General features: G+C 37.2%; 1 protein-coding gene and 1 long non-coding RNA gene across 3 annotated transcripts in view; one reads left to right on the top strand and one right to left on the bottom strand.

The window, feature by feature from the left end:
* The window catches only part of PLCB1 (phospholipase C beta 1), a 757,711-nt gene that overhangs the window by 215,982 nt on the left and 521,736 nt on the right, over positions 1 to 19,993 (top strand). For both annotated transcript variants that reach the window (XM_032295662.1, XM_032295663.1), the window contains exon 3: positions 16,939 to 17,007. In XM_032295662.1, the coding sequence (XP_032151553.1) occupies positions 16,939 to 17,007 (69 nt within the window). The remainder of the gene's footprint in view (positions 1 to 16,938; positions 17,008 to 19,993) is intronic.
* Positions 1,686 to 18,830, bottom strand: LOC116563031. Its single transcript, XR_004274174.1, has 3 exons — positions 18,649 to 18,830; positions 14,343 to 14,347; positions 1,686 to 1,696 (listed from the first exon to the last, which is right to left on the bottom strand). It is a non-coding gene; the product is annotated as an uncharacterized LOC116563031 (long non-coding RNA).

The raw sequence follows: 19,993 nt of genomic DNA, 5'->3' as shown, positions 1-19,993 counted from the left end.
CTTTGTCCCTGAATACTGGCCCTCTGAGCTGAGGAGAGTTGGGGTAACCAGATATTATACACACACACGCACACACACATATATATTTTGTTGTTTTTGTTGTTGTTGTTGCTGAGACAGAGTCTCGCTCTGTCTCCAGGCACCAGGCTGGAGTGCAGTGGTGTGATCTCAGCTCACTGCAACCTCCCCCTCCCAGGTTCAAGCAATTCTTCTGTCTCAGCCTCCCAAGTAGGTGGGACTACAGGCGAGCACCACCACGCCCAGCTAATTTTTGTATTTTTAGTATAGACGGGGTTTCACCATTTGCCAAGATGGTCTCGATCTCTTTGACCTCGTAATCTGCCCGCCTCGGCCTCCCAAAGTGCTGGGATTACAGGCATAAGCCACTGCTCCCGGCCACCAGACGTTATATTAATGGGCTGGCATTTAGGAGCCAGGCATTACACTCAATTTTATGTATCATTTTAAACCCTCACTACAGCATTATATGCTAGTAATATTATTTTTCACTACAGAGCTAACATTTGAGATCATAGTTTTCTGTCAATGACTTGAATTTAGTAACAGTGAAAATTCGTAGACATAGGAATATAGCAGAATTTTTTAGTAAGGCTGTAACGTTTAAGTGAACTTAGCTGATCCTACTTATATTGGAGAATACTTGCTATAAATTCAATGGGACTCTGTCTACCAAGTCAGAGAAGTAGTTTAAATGTGCTGATGTATCTAGAGTATTACAGTCTACAGTCATGAAATGGAACCCTAGTTGTACAACTCATTAGCTATGTGCTGTCAAATTACTTAATATCTTGATAGCTCAGTTTTACCATTTATAAAATGGAGATAAAACAGGTTCTTTGCTTATAATGTTCTTTTTCCTTTTCTAATATCCCATATGCCTGCTTTTTATAATCAGAGATAGTGGCATTAGAGAGAGAAAGAGAGAGAGAGAGAGGAAGGGAGGGAGGGAAAGAGAGAAAGAAGGAAGAAAGAAAGAGAAAGAGAGAAAGAAAAAGAGGAAGGAAGGAGGGAAGGAATGGTCATATAAGCCCTATATTAATTGAAGTATCCTAGCTACAATAAAAAACAAACACCAGAGTTTCTTTTTTTTAATTTTTTTTTTAAGATGGGGTTTCACCGTGTTGGTCAGGCTGGTCTTGAACTCCCGACCTCGGGTGATCTGCCCACCTTGGCCTCCAAAGTGCTTGGATTACAGGCATGAGCCACCGTGCCCAGCCAAGAAGTCTATTGTGGGTGTTCTTTATATAAAGGTGACTTTCTTCTACCTGGTGATTCAGGTACTTAGGCTCTGTCCAATCTAACAGCTCTAGTATCCCCTGACGTCTCTTTGTCCTCGTAAAAAGGACACAAGGGAAAGAAAAAGACCTGAAATGACCCTCATCTCTTCCATTCACATTCCATTTGTGAGAACTACTCATATGACCCTCCTTAAATGCAAGCAAAGAGCGCTGTAAAATGTGACTGGTATTCAGGCAGCAATTTCCCTGTAATTCTTTGAACTCTGTAAGGCAAAGTGCAAATTTTGGTGGTGAATGAACCACCTCTGCCTTAAGCTCTGTGCGAGCCCAGTAATGCTGAACTGTGCAAACCCACTTGCCTGTGTAGAAGAGTAGCACCGTTATAGTAAGGACTAATGCAGTAATCACCAAGGATAATGGGGGCACTTAACCCTCAGCTTTCTAGGTGCCTTAAATGGTTTAAAAATAATTCCAACAGAAAATATTTATAAAGCATTCGGGAATGCTTATAAAGGATTAAAATAATATTAAAGAAATCATAGAGTCTCAGCATTAAATGATTTTAATGCAACAAAGTTTCATCATACTGTATTTTTCTTCTTAACTTTAAAAATAGACTTGCAGAATAGATATGGCATAAAGTGAGACTCCATAGTGTCTAGAATTTTTTTCATTGTATTTATACTGATAGTCTCTCTCTTTTCCAGTGTATCAACTTTTAGTTATATATTTTGTGTAAAAACAGCATCTGATCATTATAAACATTATTTAAGTAAAATAACATGCTTCTTATGAGTGCTTTAAAGTAAACCTCAGTGTTTATAAGTAAGAGAATTATTAAGAAGAAACCCTTGTATATCCACATGATTAATGTTACCAATCTCTAAGTGTGCATCCCAGTGGTTCTGGGAGATGCACAGAATATCTCAGAATCACCTGTAGGATTGCTATAACACAGATTGCTAGGTCCCAACCCCTGGAGTTTTCAGTTCAGAAAGTCTGGGATGTGGGCCAGAATATGTGTTTCTAACAAGTTACCAGATGATGTGATGCTGCTGGTCAGAGACCATACTTTTAAAACTATTGATTTTTCTGTCAAATAATGCCAAAGAAGATAAAGAGGAAGGTATCAAATCTACGCAGTTTCTCTGAGGTTGGACTACTTGATGTGTCCCAGCTTTTATGTTTTAAAAAAAATAATGCCGAAAGACATACAGTGCTTAAAACTCAGGTTAATTTAATTCCATAATCATAAGGCAGAATAGCACCAAATTCGGTACGTAGAGGCTTCTGTACTTAATTTTGACTGACCCACATAGAGCAAATGTGATTTATCTGACTTGAAATTGAAAACCCAAATAAGCTAGGTTGTGAAACATAGTAAGTTTTTATGATGGGGCCTGTAAGGAGACGTATGAGTTATTATAGGGATGACAGTGGTTAGGCTAAGGGTATACAGCAAATACATTGCAAAGATATTAAGGAAAATCACAAGAAAATTATAGAAGACTTTAAGGAAAAGCACTAAATATGAGTTCAGGGCCTGAGCTAAGTGGATTTTCAAAAAAAAAAAAATCCTGGGTATTTACTGTCTTAATCCAGAGGAAGTAATTTGGAGGAAGACTTATTTTTAGGTTTTACTTTCTTCTGAGCAAGAAGAAATATATTTTGCAATAATAAAAAAGTGATCTAGCCTCTTGAGTGCTCAAAGCCTGTGTTAAGGATTTTTGAGTTATTTAATTAGAAATCTTATGCACCCAGGGATAGTGACCTTGGTCAATATTTAGGCTTCAAAAAATGATTATGAAATTCAGTGTTTCTAAACTCTGGAGGACAAAGTGTTTTACCATAACGCTATAAATTGTGGGTTAAATGAATAAAAGTCACAGTGGATTCTTTTTTGAAAGTCTGGGGCTACCTGGAATCAGCATATAGGACCCAACTTCAAAAGGTGAACAATTATAGTAATCAGTAATGTATTTCTATGAGAAAATGACCTGGAGCAAAAAGATATCTCACAGACCAGGGAGGTAATATTCAAGCAACTAAAAAAACTAATGACTATTTCTTACAATGATCTTGCCGTTGGTGAAAAATTCTAATAAAGTAATTTTTTTCTTCTCCACTCTATTTACAAAGGAAGCATAAAAATAAGAATGTTGGCTGGGTGTGGTGGCTTACACCTATAATCTCAGCAGTTTGGGAGGCCAAGGTAGGCTATCTTGAGCCCAGAAGTTCAATATCAGCCTGAGCAACATAGTGAGACCTTGTCTTTACAAAAAAAAAAAAAAAAAAAAGGAAAAAAGAAAGTGAGAATGTCTTGATTTAAAGGAAGAAAAGGATTCAAAGAAATTCTGCCCTGCATTCTGCTGATGACAATTTTATTTGAGAATACTTTCACTGTCAAATGTTTCTTAGTTCCTCGCCCAATTTAATATTTCAGAAAAGTCATCCAAGGACTGTTTTCTTTTGTGGTTTTCTTTCTGGCAGCATTCTATGGCTGCTCTGTTCTTGGAGTGTTCTTCTGCCTTGACAAGGTAAAGTTCATGCCTAAGCATGTGCAGAAACTCAGGGTCAAGTGCACCTCTGAGCACTTTTAGAGTGAGTTTTTAAGGGGACAATGCTGTCACAACTGCTCTCATTATCAAACAGCAAGCCTTCATGATAGGCCTGCCAGGGAGGTGGTCCTGGCAGCCAGCTGCCTCTCTGCTTCTTTTTCCTTTCCCATTTACACTGTTGCGTATTTCTCCATCTTGCGTTGACTTTTGCCCAAGAATAGCAAGCCTATGGGTTGACCCTAGCATACCTGCTTTCCTTGTACTCCAGGGCCATAAGCTTGCAGAGTTACCATGGCGACATGGCCCATGGTTTGTCCTGCCCCATCTTGCTTTCTTCCTCCTTCTCTTCCTTTATTCCTTCCTTCCTTTGTCTTTAGCAGTACTTTTGATATGTAATAGAAAAGTACAGGACATAACAGGAAAAAGTCCCTCTGAAATGTTTTCGCATTTATGTTTTGCATTATCCCAATAGCCTGTTTCATTTGTGTACTTTAGGGTGCAATTGTATGCAATATCTTCTTTGGATTCTGTGCCACTTGCACTAACATTCTCTTGCCTTAATGTTGTCTCTTCTTATCTACTTATTTCCCATTTCTCATCTTGTAACTTTTTTAAAGATTCTATGCTTCTCACCAATTTATTGAAATAAACTGCACTGTGTTTCCACATTTCAGACTTTTTAATGAAGGGAGCAAATGTAAGAATTAACTCAGTTTCTCTTGAAGGTCAATTCAAGGATGTGTTGGAAGAAGACAAATGCCTTCTATTGTCCTTCTTTATTTTGTTTCTACCTACTGTTCTGAAGAAGCAATTGTAGTAAACATAAGGCCTTTTAAGAGGTTTTACACAATATTGTTTCCTTCCTCACTGTTATGGTGTGCAGATGGGAAGCATATAGGCATATTGCTCTGCAGCTTTCTGTTCAGAAGCTAAAGAATTCCATCAAGAGTATGTTTTTAAACTTCCTCTTGACAGCCACTAATCCACTGCCCACTTTCCAAATCTGTCCACATTTTACTCGAATAACTTAAATTCCTACACTCCCTCTTTAAAACATTTCAATGCTTAATTAACTTACAAAAAGGTCATAAAAATTCCCTCCTTTTCATGTTAGCTTTATTCTCTCTTCTAAATCTGTGCCATCCCTGAGTTATCCCAAGGTTTCTGGTGGGTAAACTTTATGTAGATGCCTGCTTTATCCTTGAATTTTGGCCTTGCAGTAAATATCTAGTTTGACCCCTTAATGACTAAATTATTTTTCTTTTCCCTCTTCCTACAGGATCTCCTCTCAAGAACAGTAATTCCTTCATTTCCCAGTCTTCCTATCATTGTCTTTAAAATCTGTCCCCATTCCACTTTTGGTCTGACAGTGATTGCTTTTTACTTACTCCCTCTCTGTTCATAAAGAGGTAGTAATACTAAATAGTGTTTGTGAAAATGCCTAGAAAAAAATGTTATTTACATAAAATCTTTTTAAAAATTATCCTTATTCATTTTAAGGAAAGTTTTAATGATAAAATGAATTATTTTATTCAACTTTGGAGTAGAGCTTTATATATTCTGTTATGGATAGATTTTTTTTTTTAATGAAAGTCAGAGTAGGTGGTAGGAAATAGAATAAACCTTTACCAAGAAAAAACTAAAATAAAGTGAATATAAACATATTTCTTTTTAGCTATGGATCTGACAAAAATGAACTCTGATTTGGGGATTGGGTAAACTGTTGTTTTTTATAGCTTTGTTTTTAGTAAGAAATATTTCTTTTTTGAAGTCAAGCACTGTCTCTTAGATGATGATGTGGAAAAGCTTTTGTGAAAACCATTTGCACATTAGATTGCATGGTATTTATGCTTATGTTTTTTGAGAAGTACTCAATATATTTTAAAACCTGATTAAAGATGACATAAGTAAAATATGATAAATTGTGACTGAGAACTCCTAGTCTTGATGAATGCTCATTTAGTGAGTATAATGATTAAAACTATTTTCAAGGAAATTTTTTAAACATTCAAAAAACATACAGAAATATATCTAAAGCCAAAAAGGTAATTAATAGAAAAACTATGAGTTTAAAAATAGTAATATGTGATTCAGAATAGTTTCAAGTTTAACATTATTTTCTAAGTTGATGATTTGCAAATGATAGCTATTTTGGATCATGTTCTCTGAACAGACCCAGATGCAAAGGGTGTAAACAAGTGATTTTTTAAGGAAGCTACTTCCAGGAGACATCAGTAAAAGAGTGGAGGAAGCAAGACATGGAAGGAGAAGTGTTAAGTAAGGGTGAGCTTTCAGGTGAAGTTCCAGCCTCAACTTAAGCTACTGAAAGCTCCAGAGCACAAATTACACCTGGATTTGCTTCTCCTGCACCTGTCAGATATAAGCTATCAGCCCTCTTGGGATATCTAGCATCCCAGGTACTTCTTGCTCTCTGCATACCTAAGTGAAGTGGCTCCAAGAAGCCAAAAGTAGTCAAAGGCTGCAAGCATCATTTGTTAGGAATAAAGTGCATAGACACTGGGGGATGGGAGTCTAGCCAGTAAAGGAGCCCAGCAGGGATCCAGGTTACTATCAACAGTGGTTCCTAAAGGAGCTTTAGGCAAACTTCCTGAGGAACTGGAAAATGGCTCTAGATTGAATTTTTTCAATCATTCATAGTTCTTAATATGAAGAGCTAGGTTCATTTTGTGTACTTACATTATGTTGAGATTGATCAACACTTGAATGAAAAAAAGAGTTTGCTTTTGGTAAATTTACAGCACTTAGGCAAAACCTTGGAGCTGATTTATTGATTGTTCTTCTCAGGAAAATTCATTAAACATGATATTCCCTTTCGGTCATATCCAGTCCCTATCCCCACAAATTAGCATCAGAAAAGATTCAGCTGGATTCCGTCTGTCTTGCCAGAAAGCCAAAAGCAATCTTAAGCAAATCTTCTTTGAAAGAGAGGGAAAAAGACATATTATTACATACTTGTCAACTTAAAATATCTCATTTTGGAAAATAGATTAACTCATTACATATTCACAAAGTCTTATGAGACGAAAAGATCTTCAGAATGCAAACCTTTGGCAGAAAAAATTGTGATATATTTTGGAATAAATAACTGGAGAAAATGAGACTTTCCAGGTGGATATAACAAATCAGCTACTAAGGTAAAGTAAGGATAAATGCCATCTATCTATACTTCAGAAAATATGGAAATCATCAGACATACTATACTGTGTGATGAGAAAGAAAATAAAATACGTTGGTTGTTCACTCAGATGTATCATGCACAGGGCTGAACCAAAACATATGGAAATCAGCCAAGCATTTTTAGAACCTCTCTTTGACACCATCTGGCCTCTAGGGCCCAATGTGGAAATTGCTGCTTTAATCTACAGTGATATTAGAGCTACTGGTAAAACCAGTAGCCTGAAGAAGACTTCTCAGCTTTATTAGCAGTTTTCTCATTGCTCTTAGGACTCTGATGCAGTTACGTTATAACTGGATGTCGGAAGCCTGTCCAAGTGTCAGGATGCCCTGCCCGTTCTAGACCTAATTAGCCTTCTCTGTGGGCAGCTGTTGTCTTCATTTAATATCTAGGGCAGAAATTCTCAAACTTCAGATTGCAACTGAATCACCAGAAGGTGAATCACCCCCCCCCCACACACACACAGATTGTTGGGACACTCTGAAGGTTCTAGTTCAGTAAGCCTAGGGTTGAACCAGAGAATTTGTATTTTTCACTTGTTCCATGTGATGATGATGCCGTAGGTCAAAGGACCACACGTGGAGAACCACTGGTGTGGAGAAATTGAGGCATTTAAGTCCTATAAGCAGACAAGTGATGAGTTCAGATATTATATTAAGCTAGGATTGGGGGAGTAGTTTGCACTGCCAGATGAAAAAGCTTGGCTGGCTGTTCAGCCACAATGAAATAGGTGTAAACCAGAGATAACATTTTAGATGATTCAAAGGGAAAATCTGGCTACATTTTTATCATCTGGACTTTTCAAGTGGAAACGGCTTGTTTGCCTGATGAATCTATATCATTTCCACATTTCTTTTCAAAAGGCCTTTTATCAAAATCAGATCTATGCTCACCAAAAACATTCAGGAAGATATTTTTTATAACTAATGAGACTATTTGCAAAATGATGCATGCTGTTTCTAGTTAATCTGATTAGTCTAAAATGAGGACTTTAGCTTAACACAAACAGTAATAGAAAATTGTGACAATGCCATCTTTATCATCATAGTTGTGACTTTTTTTTTAACCCTGAGTTCTGATCACATGTAGCATCATTCTTCATCCATAAAGATGTGGAGTATTCCTCAATGAGATGCCTGGTAATATATAAGATCTAGAAAAATAAAACACATTGCTATAAAGAGCCAATATATTTCTGAAATTATTCATCTTTTAAATATATATAGATTTTTCATGGTGATTATGGAACTTTTTCTCAGTCTTTTAATGTCAACCTAGTAAGTTGACATCTTGTTAAAATGAAGGCGGTTACTACCATCTTAAATCTCACTTGTTTTTCATTCATCATTTGAAATAAATTGCTAAAATATATCTCCTAATAAAATGCTTTCTAGAATCTGGAAGCAAGTGTGGCAGTTTCTTCCCTCAGGGTCATAGATGCATGCAACTACACCATAAATACTGTTACAATTAACTTTTATTCATTTTATGTCTTAATAAAACCTTGGCACTATCCATAGATTTTTATGTTTAGCTGCATTTAACTTTCAATTTTAGAAATGTTTTACTCTTAGATGAGTGTATAAGAGTTTCTAGGGTTGCTGAAGAAGGAAGTAAGAATGCGAATACTGTACTTGGCTATTGCACAACCAGCAGCCAAACTATCTCACCTGGCAATCTGCAGAGAATAAATTAACTGCATATCATCTGATGTATTTTACATGTGCAGACATAGCCTCTGAAAACTGTTAAATTTATTTGGAATTTTTCCTTATACAAGAAAAAAGTAATTTTCTTTCGTTTATATTATACAATACTCCTACTACCTTATCAATATAAAAAATTTTTAGAAAAAAAGTAAGTTTGTGGATATGTGGATTCTTTTTTCTATTATGTACCCAGGGTTAGTGATTCTGGGCAATTAACTTTTTCTCTGGGACTTAGTTTCCTCATCTGTGTTTTCTTTCCATTCTCAATGTCTGTGATTCTATTATAGTAATTGTTTCTGTTTGGGCATATTCAATAATGCAGCCATTTTTATGCAAGGTAGAGTGCCAAGATATGTAAATTCATTTACATTTCTTTTTAATTAAGTGCATTAGAACTTGGAAACAATGGGATTACTATGTAAGTTACTACTGCTTCATAACAAACTACCACAACTTAATGGCTTAAAATGACAAACATTTATTATCTCAGTTTCAGTGGGTCAGAGTCTTACCTGCTTAGGGTCTCCCAAGGCTGAAATCAAGATGTTTGTTTCCTGGGCTGTATTCTCACCTGGAGCTCAAGTTCCTCTTCCACCCTAATTTAGGTTGTGGCCAGAATTCAGTTCCTTGTGATTGTAGAACTGATGCTCTTATCTCCTGGAGACCTTTCTTTCCATAGTCAGTACACAGCACAGCCAGCAGATTAGTGTCTCTGCTGCTTCAAGTCTCTCGCTTCTATACCCTGTTTTGAAAGGCTCACCCAATATATCTCTCTTTTGGCCAACTTTAAGTTGTCTGATTGGGAACCTTAATAACACCTGCAAAATCTATTCACCCATTATGTAACATAATGGTGGGAGTGACAGCCCAGCACTTTTGCCATGTTGTATTGGTTGGAAGAAAGTTGCAGGTCCCTCACACTCAGAGGGAGGGGATTACACAAAGTCGTGGATACAAGCAGATGCAAATGAGGGTGGCCATCTTAGGGTTCTGCCCACAAAAGATAGGGAAAGATGTTTGTGAGGAAATTGTGCAATTGACCAACAGTAGTCAATAGTAGTCATAACTATCTCTGTTCTCTCATTGGCAAAACAGAGAAATATGATACTTATGTGACAGTATTATTGCAAGGACTAATGAGATAATACTTGAAAATTTTATTTTATAATTCTTGGCATGTTGGTTCTCTATTAATTGTTTTGACTACTATTGCTGTTATTATTAATTATATTATTCAACTTTGCCTCCTTTAGTGTAGGAACCTTTAATGTCATCCACAATACTTTCTCAGTTTTTATTTGTACTGAGCAGACTCTTTAGATTAAAAAGTGCATTAAGAGAAATTGTCTATGTTTTTTTGGTTCAGTATTTTCCTGCATAGTGACCTTGGCTCCTGGAAGAATGCATGAACTTCAGACGGTGGTGGATTCCTTATCTCCCTAGGACAGGCAATGGGACGATGAAGGAAGCAAGGACATAAATTAAAAATGAAAAGTTATCGTCCACATTATCTGCCACATTCATACACTTGCCAATAACATTAGGCCAAAGACTTTGGAATTAGGGCCAGGGATAACATTCAGACTCAAGAATAGAACCAATAACATCCACAGGCATTGGATCACCCAATTTTCCCCAATTTATGCTATGATATTTATGAGAACATGAGAGCATGGAAGGTAATTGTGACTGCTGTATTAATGAACTTTCAATGTCCCTAGGTTGCTCGCAAAAATAAGGCATCTTGTTGGTTTTCTGGGTAAAGATGAGTCTGACTGTTTGTATACTGTGTTCCTATTAGGGCCAAAATCGAAATACCTAACATCTTCAGCAGGGTGTCATTCATTCACAAACCAGGATGAAATAAAGCCTCTGTGCTGAACTTCATGTTAAACACTGTACAAATGGAGGTAAAAGCTCAAGGTCTTTTTGCTGACGGCTTCACACTGAGTGGCGAAACCCCATGTCATTAGACAGTTAGAGTACGACCCGTAACACATGATCTCATTGTTTTTCCCATTTCAAATGTTGATGCTATTTTGCATTTACCCTGTAACACATAAAATTTTTTTCTAGAAGTTTTCTCTCTTACTTAGGTTTTAAGTATTTATGAAACAGGTATAGAGTCCAGGGTTTTCAGATTTTTTTTTTCTGTATTTATTTGCATTCCTTGTGTATATTCCAGATGCTTTACCTAACAACTTTTAACTTTTCTGCTAGGACCTTTTCCCTTTCAATTAGAATGGGAAATCTTGCAAGAATAATAATGTATATATATTCAGTACTCCCTGCTTGATAAATGGAGATCTTAGTTTAATATTTCAGTTGCCCAAAGAAGGAGATGTTGCTGGCATCTGCACTTGCGTTTGACAGATGAGGATACAAGGCATGCATGAGCATCTGTAGCAACTTAATACTGCATTGATAACAAGTGATAATTTTAGGGAAAAACTTAAATTTTCTACCTCCTACTTCTATGAAATTTGCACTATATTAAATCTAAGTGTGTTTAAGTAAAGAAGGCCAGATATGTCATCTTTCTCTTTTCTCTGCCTTGGTTCTTGTTGATGACCTGTACATCTCATTTCCATTGGTGTTTCTTACTGTGGGTCTCCATTGCAAGTTGTGGAAATAAAGATGAAAATGATGCCTAGGGAACAAAGGAAAAGAGAGACCAGGTGGCAGACAGTGCAGGGATTTCTTTGAGAGGTACATTGCACAGATTTTTTTTAATCCCCCTCAGAGGTGGAATAAAGTTAAGAAAAAAAATTGAGTCCAAGTCCATCTGCTTCTTGTTAAATTAAAAACCCTTAATTAAAAGACTGAAATAGTTTCTTTTTAAATTGTGCATTTTAAGGATGTTTGGCAGTCAATACAATATATTAATGTATTCTACTTTTGGTAAATCAAAATAGACCAACTTAATGACTATACCACACACACATGTGGAGGTATACATAAACACAACGCACACCCCCGGTCATTAATATCTTCTCTGTGAAATGTTCATGACTATAATTGCTGCTCTGATTATATACTGTGTGAACCTGAAACACATTATTATATTGAGTGACTAATACAATTCAGTAACAGTGCACGGAAGTTGGGATTCTGGAAAAAGTTGAGTTTTAAATTGTATTTCTTCCTGAGTTTGAAGTGAATTTCATGTTTCATCTACCACATAGTATGTTGTGGCTGATAGATTGAAATTTCTTTGCTAAATGATAAAAAGGACAATTTAGTCTTCCCTTAGCTTGCCTGTTTTCTCATAACTCATTCAAAATATTTTTTAAAAATACCAAAACCCATTATTACTATCTAGTAATAACTAATTATCACTAATTAAGGGATTGATTAATTAGTAATTAGTAATAAGTAATTACTAATTAATGGGTTTGTGGTATTTTAAGAAAATATGACTGTTAATTCACTTTTATCCATACAAGAAGAGAGGGCATATCCATCAGTACATCAGTGGATACATCTGAGGTCCTGAGAGTGTAATCTCCAAGCTTTGCAGGGTATCATTAATGGCCTTGGAGATAAAGGGTTCTTTTATTGCATTCCTCCTTTAATGATTTAGGTAGGTTATGTGACTTTAGGCACTTCAATTTCTTTTTCATTGTTGGATGTGCTTAAAGGTTAGAGAGAACAAATTTAAATTTCTTTCTTCCACTATTCTAAAGATGTCTCTGATGTTATGAAGCATAATGCAAAGGTTCTATAGTATAGTAGAACATCCATGGCAAACAAAACAATTTCAATGGTTGCTTGAATTTCTGAACACCTATGACATTTCTGAACACCTTGGATAGGATATGATTTAATACTAAAGAGAAATTACTAAAATAGCAGTTGAAGGCATTTGTAATTCAATAGTTTTTCTTCACTTAAATGTCACCACTAGGCACACTTTTATATTCAGTCAGTATAATATTTTTGTTTGACAGTTCCTGATATAAAGAAATGACAGTTACAGATTCTTCATATTAACCTAAGTAATGTATTGCCTTATCAATGGTGTTCACATGAAAGGCTTTACAACAACATGAATGAGTATAATCAGTGCTTCTCAAAGTGTGGTCGTTAGTACCAGCAGCAGCAGCAACATCACCTGGAGGTTTATCTGAGATGCAAATTCTCAGGGCTGCTCCAGATTCATTGAACCAGAATATCTGACAAGTCACACCAAGTGAATCTGTATTTTGGTAAGTCTTTCAGCAACTCTAATGCAGGCTACAGTTGGAGAGACACAGGTATGGAAAGCATGATACCCATTTAATAGATGACAAAATAGCTGCTCAGTGTGGTAAAATTATTGACTGAATACAGGATAATTAATGTTAAGGTCCTCACTCAGACCCAAGTTTTCTGCATATATACCCTGTGATCTCTCTCTCAAAGAGAGGAGTAAAGAAATAATGAATTCCACAACGCTGGAAAAAAGAAACTCTTAAACACTTAAACAAAATGAGAAAGGGCACAAAGGGGCCATATCACTGCTTTATTGTAATGAGAGTGCGTTGTTAAAACTATTGTCACAAAAATATTAACCTAGAAAAAGTTTTAATGATATAAGAAACACTTTTGTGGTCGTGCATTGGGTTCCTCGTTTTCTTTTTAGTGTCTGAGAGAAAGAAATGCAGTTAAACTCCAGAGTGGTGGCTGTGGCATGTTAATAGAAGTGGGAGACACTATATTAAGCATTGCTTTCTAGCCAAATTAGTTCATGGACAGCTTTTCCACCTAGGTCTTTCCTACGCCACATTACCCTTGATGATAGTGCCCTGCGGTGGTTTTCATGCACAAAGTTGGCATTAACTACCCCTTGGTGGCTTGGGGAATGAATCCTGAAAATGGAATACAGCGTTCATTATCTGTAATGCAAAAGTCTGTATAGTGATACCTGCTAAGACCTAGTTCTTTTTGAACTCAATTTGCGCTTTGTGTATATAATCAAACAAGTTATGTTTAAATCTATTGTCTCTTCAACTGGGAGGAATTTCCTTAAATAGAAAATATTATAGGCTGGGCACAGTGACTATGCTTGTAATCCCAGACTTTGGGAGGCCAAGGCGGGTGGATCACTTGAGGTCTGGAGTTCAAGACCAGTCTGGCCAACATGTCAAGACCCCATATCTACTAAAAGTACAAAAATTAGCTGAGCATTGTGGTGTGTACCGGTAATTTCAGCTACCTGGGGGCTAAGACATGAGAATCATTTGAACCTGGTAAATGGAAGTTGCACTGAGTTGAGATTGTACCACTGCACTTTAGCCTGGGTGATGGAGTGAGACTGTGTCTCAAAAAAAAAAAAATATATATATATATATATATATATATGAGAGAGAGAGAGAGAGAGAGAGAGAGAGAGAGAGAGAGAGAGATTAGGTAAACATAATACTGTGTGTATGTGAGAGAGAGAGATCTATTTTTATCCTACATAGATGTAAAACATCATGCAACATATGGAAAATAACATCAAACATAAATGTTAGTGTTTTATAAATAATTATGAAGAGAACACCCATGTAATAACTACTAAATCCCAAAGTGATTTTTGCTAATGCTCCATATAACTGTGTGACATATCCTAAGTGAGTTGTAGTTTTCTGAACACAATTCCTGCCTCTGTGAATTTGTACCTGTAATTTCCTCTCTGAAACCACCATCCACCCTCCCACCCCAACCACACAGTTATAAGGCTGGCAAATTCTGTCTCACCCTTGTGTACTGACTGAAATCATGCCACTGCTCTCTGTCACCCATGTCTGTAGGGCACTTTGAAATATCTCTTTTACCATATAATAATTGGTTTGTTTGTGAGCTCATCAAAACTGGGATATTATCTTTGAATGTTTTAGTTTAACACTCAGTACTGGTGTGTACCTGATACATTGTACGCATTCAATAAATAATGCTCCAGTGAATTAATTACTGGCATTTCCACTTGGATAAACCCCTCGAACCAACATCTCCAGAATGCACTATCGTTTTTCCTAAACTTCTGAGTTTCAATATAGGGAAGGTGGAAACTGCAGCATGTTTTATGACTTCCCTCTTTGTTTCAGTCAGTTCTTCCATGGTATCTCTCTCTCCTTTCTTCCAGTTACCTACCTTCATTTTGTCTCTCGTCTCTCATCTCTCAAATCTCCACTTAGTTTCCATCTTCTAGATTAAACTTCTTCAAGCTTGGTTTCCTTACTGTTTCTCATCTTCCAGAAGATATTTTGGTTGTTATTGCTGCAGAGATGAAGAAACTTGGGCATATGCTTAACTTACTCATGTCCGGTTTTTCCACCGTTTCTTCAGTGAGGGCTCTATAATGTGCATTTGCCTAAGTGGAGCACTGAATGTGGTTGAGACCATTGTTTTCTAACACTCATAGGCAACCTCCAGTATTGTGGATGGTGTGCCCTTCGGGTAACTGTGGCACCAGTCACTCTGTCCTGCAAGGTCCTTGCTGGGTTGTCACCTGTCATGCCCCAGGGATTGGAGGGATTTCTACAGGGTCAGACACAGCATGAAATGGGCTAAGGAATCTTCTAAAATGGGGAAAAGGTAACTTACAAGATCAAGGTGAGCAAGAGCAGAGACCCACTGTTTCCTGTCCACCCTTCATCCCACAGAGAGGTGTGTCAGTTGTTCTGTTGGACCTGCTGTGTGGGTTTGCATTCGAGGGGTGAGGCTTCACTTTTAATTTGGCCCTCATTACATGACAATCTTAGGTGCAGGAAAATAATCAGACCAGCTTGCACCAGACATTTGGAACTGGCAGCAGCTGTTTAAAGAAGGTGCCTAAGAACAAAAGGTGCTGGTTCTTAGGGAGCTTGGCCAGTAAGAAGTTACAGCCACTCCTATCCAGAGGGTCTCTTGGCAGCTGAAATAGGATGCAGTACATTCTGGTGGGAGAAGGGGACTCGATGCTTCATCCAACTTGCTCATTGTCCAGGAATCATAGTTTGAACATCTGGAGTCACTTTAAGACCACTGCTCATTGCACCGCAGTCCTACCTGGCTGGTGGTAGAGTCCATTGTCTAACGCAGTGACCTGTGTGTGTCACAAACCTCATGGCTCAGTCTCCTTAGGCAGACATTTAGGGTTTCCATCCTTTGGCCCATATTCCTTTCTAGTGTTATCTCCCATAACTTCTTGTCACGTGTTCTATGCTCTAGCCAAATGGAATACTGAATGTCCTCCCACGTGAATCCCCTTCCAATCCTTCTACACCACTGTGCCTGTACCTTTGCCGCTCTTTAATCCTGGATGCCTCTCTTTCTCCCTACCTCCTTTCCCTGCAATCTTCTCTGTCTCTGAAGGCCATTAATACCTCAAGGTTCAGCCAAAACCTCTGGACTTTTCTCATCTAAGCATTTGCTCATATTTTCCCCTCCAACTGGGAGGAGCCCTCTTCCTCCCCACTTCTTTTCTCCAAGCTTAATGACTTCTCATAAACTTTTCTCTGAGATCCTAGGAGAAAAACTGTGTTTTCTTTGCTGCCCCCCTCCACCATAGCAGTTAACTTTAAAATTGGCATTGACACATTCCCCTTTGTCTTACACATATCCATTTATTTACACTTCTATTTGATGGCAAGTCCATCCAGAAAAGAAATCACATCTTGTGTGTCTTATTCCCTAGAATAACTTGCGTATTATGGGTGTTCAATGATGGGTAATGATTAATTGAAAAGATCAGGGCATGAGGTATGTGTGTAAAAGGCTGGGGACTGGGGGAGGCAGATTTCTATCTCTGCCTTGGCCAGGCAAGCTGGGTATGTGTGTAAGCCAATGGGAGCATCTCCCTACATCTTCCTCCCTAATCCTTCTCCCTCCATCATCCTCCCTAATCCTTCTCCCCACCGACATACCCTCATACCCTCACTTACACTCAGAGTGACTCCCAGAATTATATTCAACAGGAAGAACAAGCGGACCTGATTCATTGTGATTTAGGAATGGCTTATAGAATAGACTGGGGACATAACCACACACTTTTTGTTTTCAAAATGTATAACTGAGCAGTTAACAGTTAGCTACATTTTTGTTTCCATTCTTATTCAATTGAGAAGCGATATAAGAGGAAAGAAATATCCCAACTGCAGAGAAGTCTTCAGTCAAGTCTCAAGATATTTTTTTAAGTGATGTCAATGACATAAAACAAAGAAGAAAGATCCGTGTGGTTGCTTAATGATTTCACATTTTTTGCCTTCCAGGAGACGGAGCTACTGGATCTCAGCCTTGTCAAAGATGCCAGATGTGGGAGACACGCCAAAGCTCCCAAGGTAGGAAGCTGAGTGTTATGCATGCACCAGATGCTGCCTCGATTGTTTAACTGTGTCACGATATCAATTAATTGCCCCAATTAAAAGTTTCTATGTTGTAGATGTTGTAAAACACAACAGCCAGTATGCCCTAAACACTTTCACTTTTATTAAAGATGGAATCAGTGAGCAAATATGTGGGCTGTTAGACATAGGGGCTTGCTTTATGTCCTCTAATTTTGCCTTTGTTTGAAAAAAAAAAAATACAACAATGCCAAAGTTACTGGATGGTTAAAATGTACTTGAAATTATTTGAAAAAAATCCTTGAACCTCATAAACATATGGGAACTCACTGTTAGACATGATGAATGAAACTCCCGTATAGCTTAAATGCTCTGCAATTGAAATGATTCTATCCATGATGCCAAAAGATGTCTAGTCTTAATTCAGCAAATGTTACTAGTGAAGATCAGCATACTTTGGGATGAATTGTGTGCAGTTTCATTTGTTTTGGTTTGAAAAACTTACTGAAGAAATAGTCAAAGAAGTGTTTGCAGTCCATTTTGTGAAGATTATTTTTAAATATTGGGTGAAGAACATAATTTTTTTTAGGCTTAGATGATCTGGTAGGGTATATTAGCAGGATATGTTGACTTGCCATCAAAGTTAGAAACTATTCTTCATTGTGTTTAAAATTTAGTGCTTTACATACTTCATTTCTAGCAGAGAGGGTATTGGCAAACACAGAAGTATGGTTGCCATTTAGGAGCTCAATGCCTCTTTCTATAATTGATATAAAACTAGCTATTTTTCTATTTGTCTTCCCACAACTTTTGTTTTATCTTTGAAAGTCAAAATTCTTTCTTGACATCAAAATGCTTTGTTGCTTTGGAGATGAAAGAAAAAAAATCACCTGGAATAGTTATTCTTCAGAGATGTAACAAGGTAGTAGGTGCCAATAAATTCTATGACACAGCTACTATTTTTTTTTTCTGAAAGGGTTAAAATGATCTATGGTAAAATGTAAAAAATAAGGACTTTTAGAAAGAAAAATTAGAACTGTTTTCATGAAGGCTTCTGTAAGTGTTTCATATGAAATTAGTCTGTTATTTACATTTATCTCCTTAGTAACACAGAATTTCAGTAGTTTAGCCTCTGAGTTTTGTATCAGACTTAACATAATTAATGCTTTGTTGATGATTCAAAATTTCTCACAGTTTTAGTATAGAAAATAATATTTTTTCTTCTTCCCCCAACAACATTTCGGCCAAGTTTCATGTAAGTCTGTTAGTTCCAAGAACTATATTGATAATGTAGCTATAAAATTTGTCTTTGAACCTAAGTTTATTGGCTTAACTTACGATTTCAATATCAATATTAGTAAAGACAGTTGCCGAGACCGCATCAGAGCCCGCTTTGTCTCCAGGCATTGAAAGTCAAAGTGAATTCTGCTGCCACATGGAGGGTTTCTTTCAGGTTTGGATCTGTCTCTTTTATTGCAATACACAGCTTGCTTATCAGTTGAGTGTTTCGTTTACGGATGTGGTTTGATAAATGTCTACTGAACGGTGACAAATGAACAGAAGTAGGGTCTGTACTGTGCTCAGCTGATAAACCACTCTTAGATCCTAAAATGCTTCTCTTGAGGATAGATTTTTAACTCTGACTTTGACTGTTTTTTTCCATCAGCTCTTTCTTGGAGGGACCGATTGCTTTCTCTGTGGATTATCTATGCTCCTGGCTTCATTTTTTCCCCCCTCCTATCCCTTGCTGGTGGTCAGGAAACTCACTCTCCTTTAATATTTTCAAAGTCTGGTTCTATTAAATATTACCTGTGTGGCTTTCCTGAGACTCAGACTCCTTCCTTGTTGGCTAAATGGCAATGATAATGATAATAATAAGTACTTGAAATGATTGCTATAAGGATTACAAGAAATAATTCATTAGCAAATCTTTAGCACAGGAGTTCTCAAATTTAACTGCTCATGGAATTGCCTGGGAAACTTTAAAAAATGCTGATGTGTGTTTTCCACCTCCAGAAATGCTGATACCATAAAAATCAAATTGCTATAGGTGTGGTGTGGGCGTCACGGATTTGAAAAACAAATTTGCACAAAATTTGAGCACCGCTGCCTTAACTTGCTATTGGTATATAATAAGTACTTACTAAATATTAGGCAATATTGTTGGTAGTAACATTGTTGTTTTTGTTATCACTAAAAAATTCAAGTCAGAATTATAGAAGGCCACTTTTCATTTCACTCACTTAATTTGGAAGAGTTTATGTCAGCAAGAAGGATCAGAAGAGGGGCTTATCTCAAAGGAGGTTGACAGGCAAGAAAGAAGTTGCTATTACTGTCAGTTTAACATCTTCAAATTTCCTGCTCAAATTGGATAACTAAGAATATAATTTATTGAAAATGACTAGAATGTATTGAAAATTTCAGTGGAATTGCCAAATTCAGGTAAAGTTTCATTCCACTGCTCAATTAATGTCACCAAATACTAGGTGCCTCTTTTTTTTTTTTTTATCAATATGCCATCCAAGGTTCTGGAAGGGGTTCTGATATGGTTTGTCTGTGTCTCCACCCAAAATCTCATCCTGAATTATAATCCCCATCATCCCCTTGTATCAAGGGAGAGACCAGGTGGAGGTAATTGAACCATGGGGGCAGTTCCCCTTCTGTTCTCCTGATAGTCAGTGAGTTCTCACGAGATCTGATGGTTTTATAAGAGTTCAGTAGTTCCTCCTGAGTTCATTCTCTCTCCTGCTACCTTGTGAAAAAGGTGCCTGCCTTCCCTTTATCTTCCACCATAAATGTAAGTTTCCTGAGGCCTCCCCAGTCATACAAAACTATGAGTCAATTAAACTTCTTTGTTTTATTAACTACCATCTCAGGAAGTTCTTTATAGCAGTGTGAGAACAGACGAATACAGGGTCCTTTTCCATCTTCAGGTTCCCCTTGGATACTACCCTTTGCACACCACGCTTGGCAGCTCCTGGCC

The sequence above is a fragment of the Sapajus apella genome, unplaced genomic scaffold, assembly GCF_009761245.1.
Source record: "Sapajus apella isolate SASKATOON/1434 unplaced genomic scaffold, GSC_monkey_1.0 scaffold33, whole genome shotgun sequence".
Lineage (NCBI taxonomy): Eukaryota > Metazoa > Chordata > Mammalia > Primates > Cebidae > Sapajus > Sapajus apella.
This window is presented reverse-complemented; position numbering and strand designations above follow the sequence as displayed.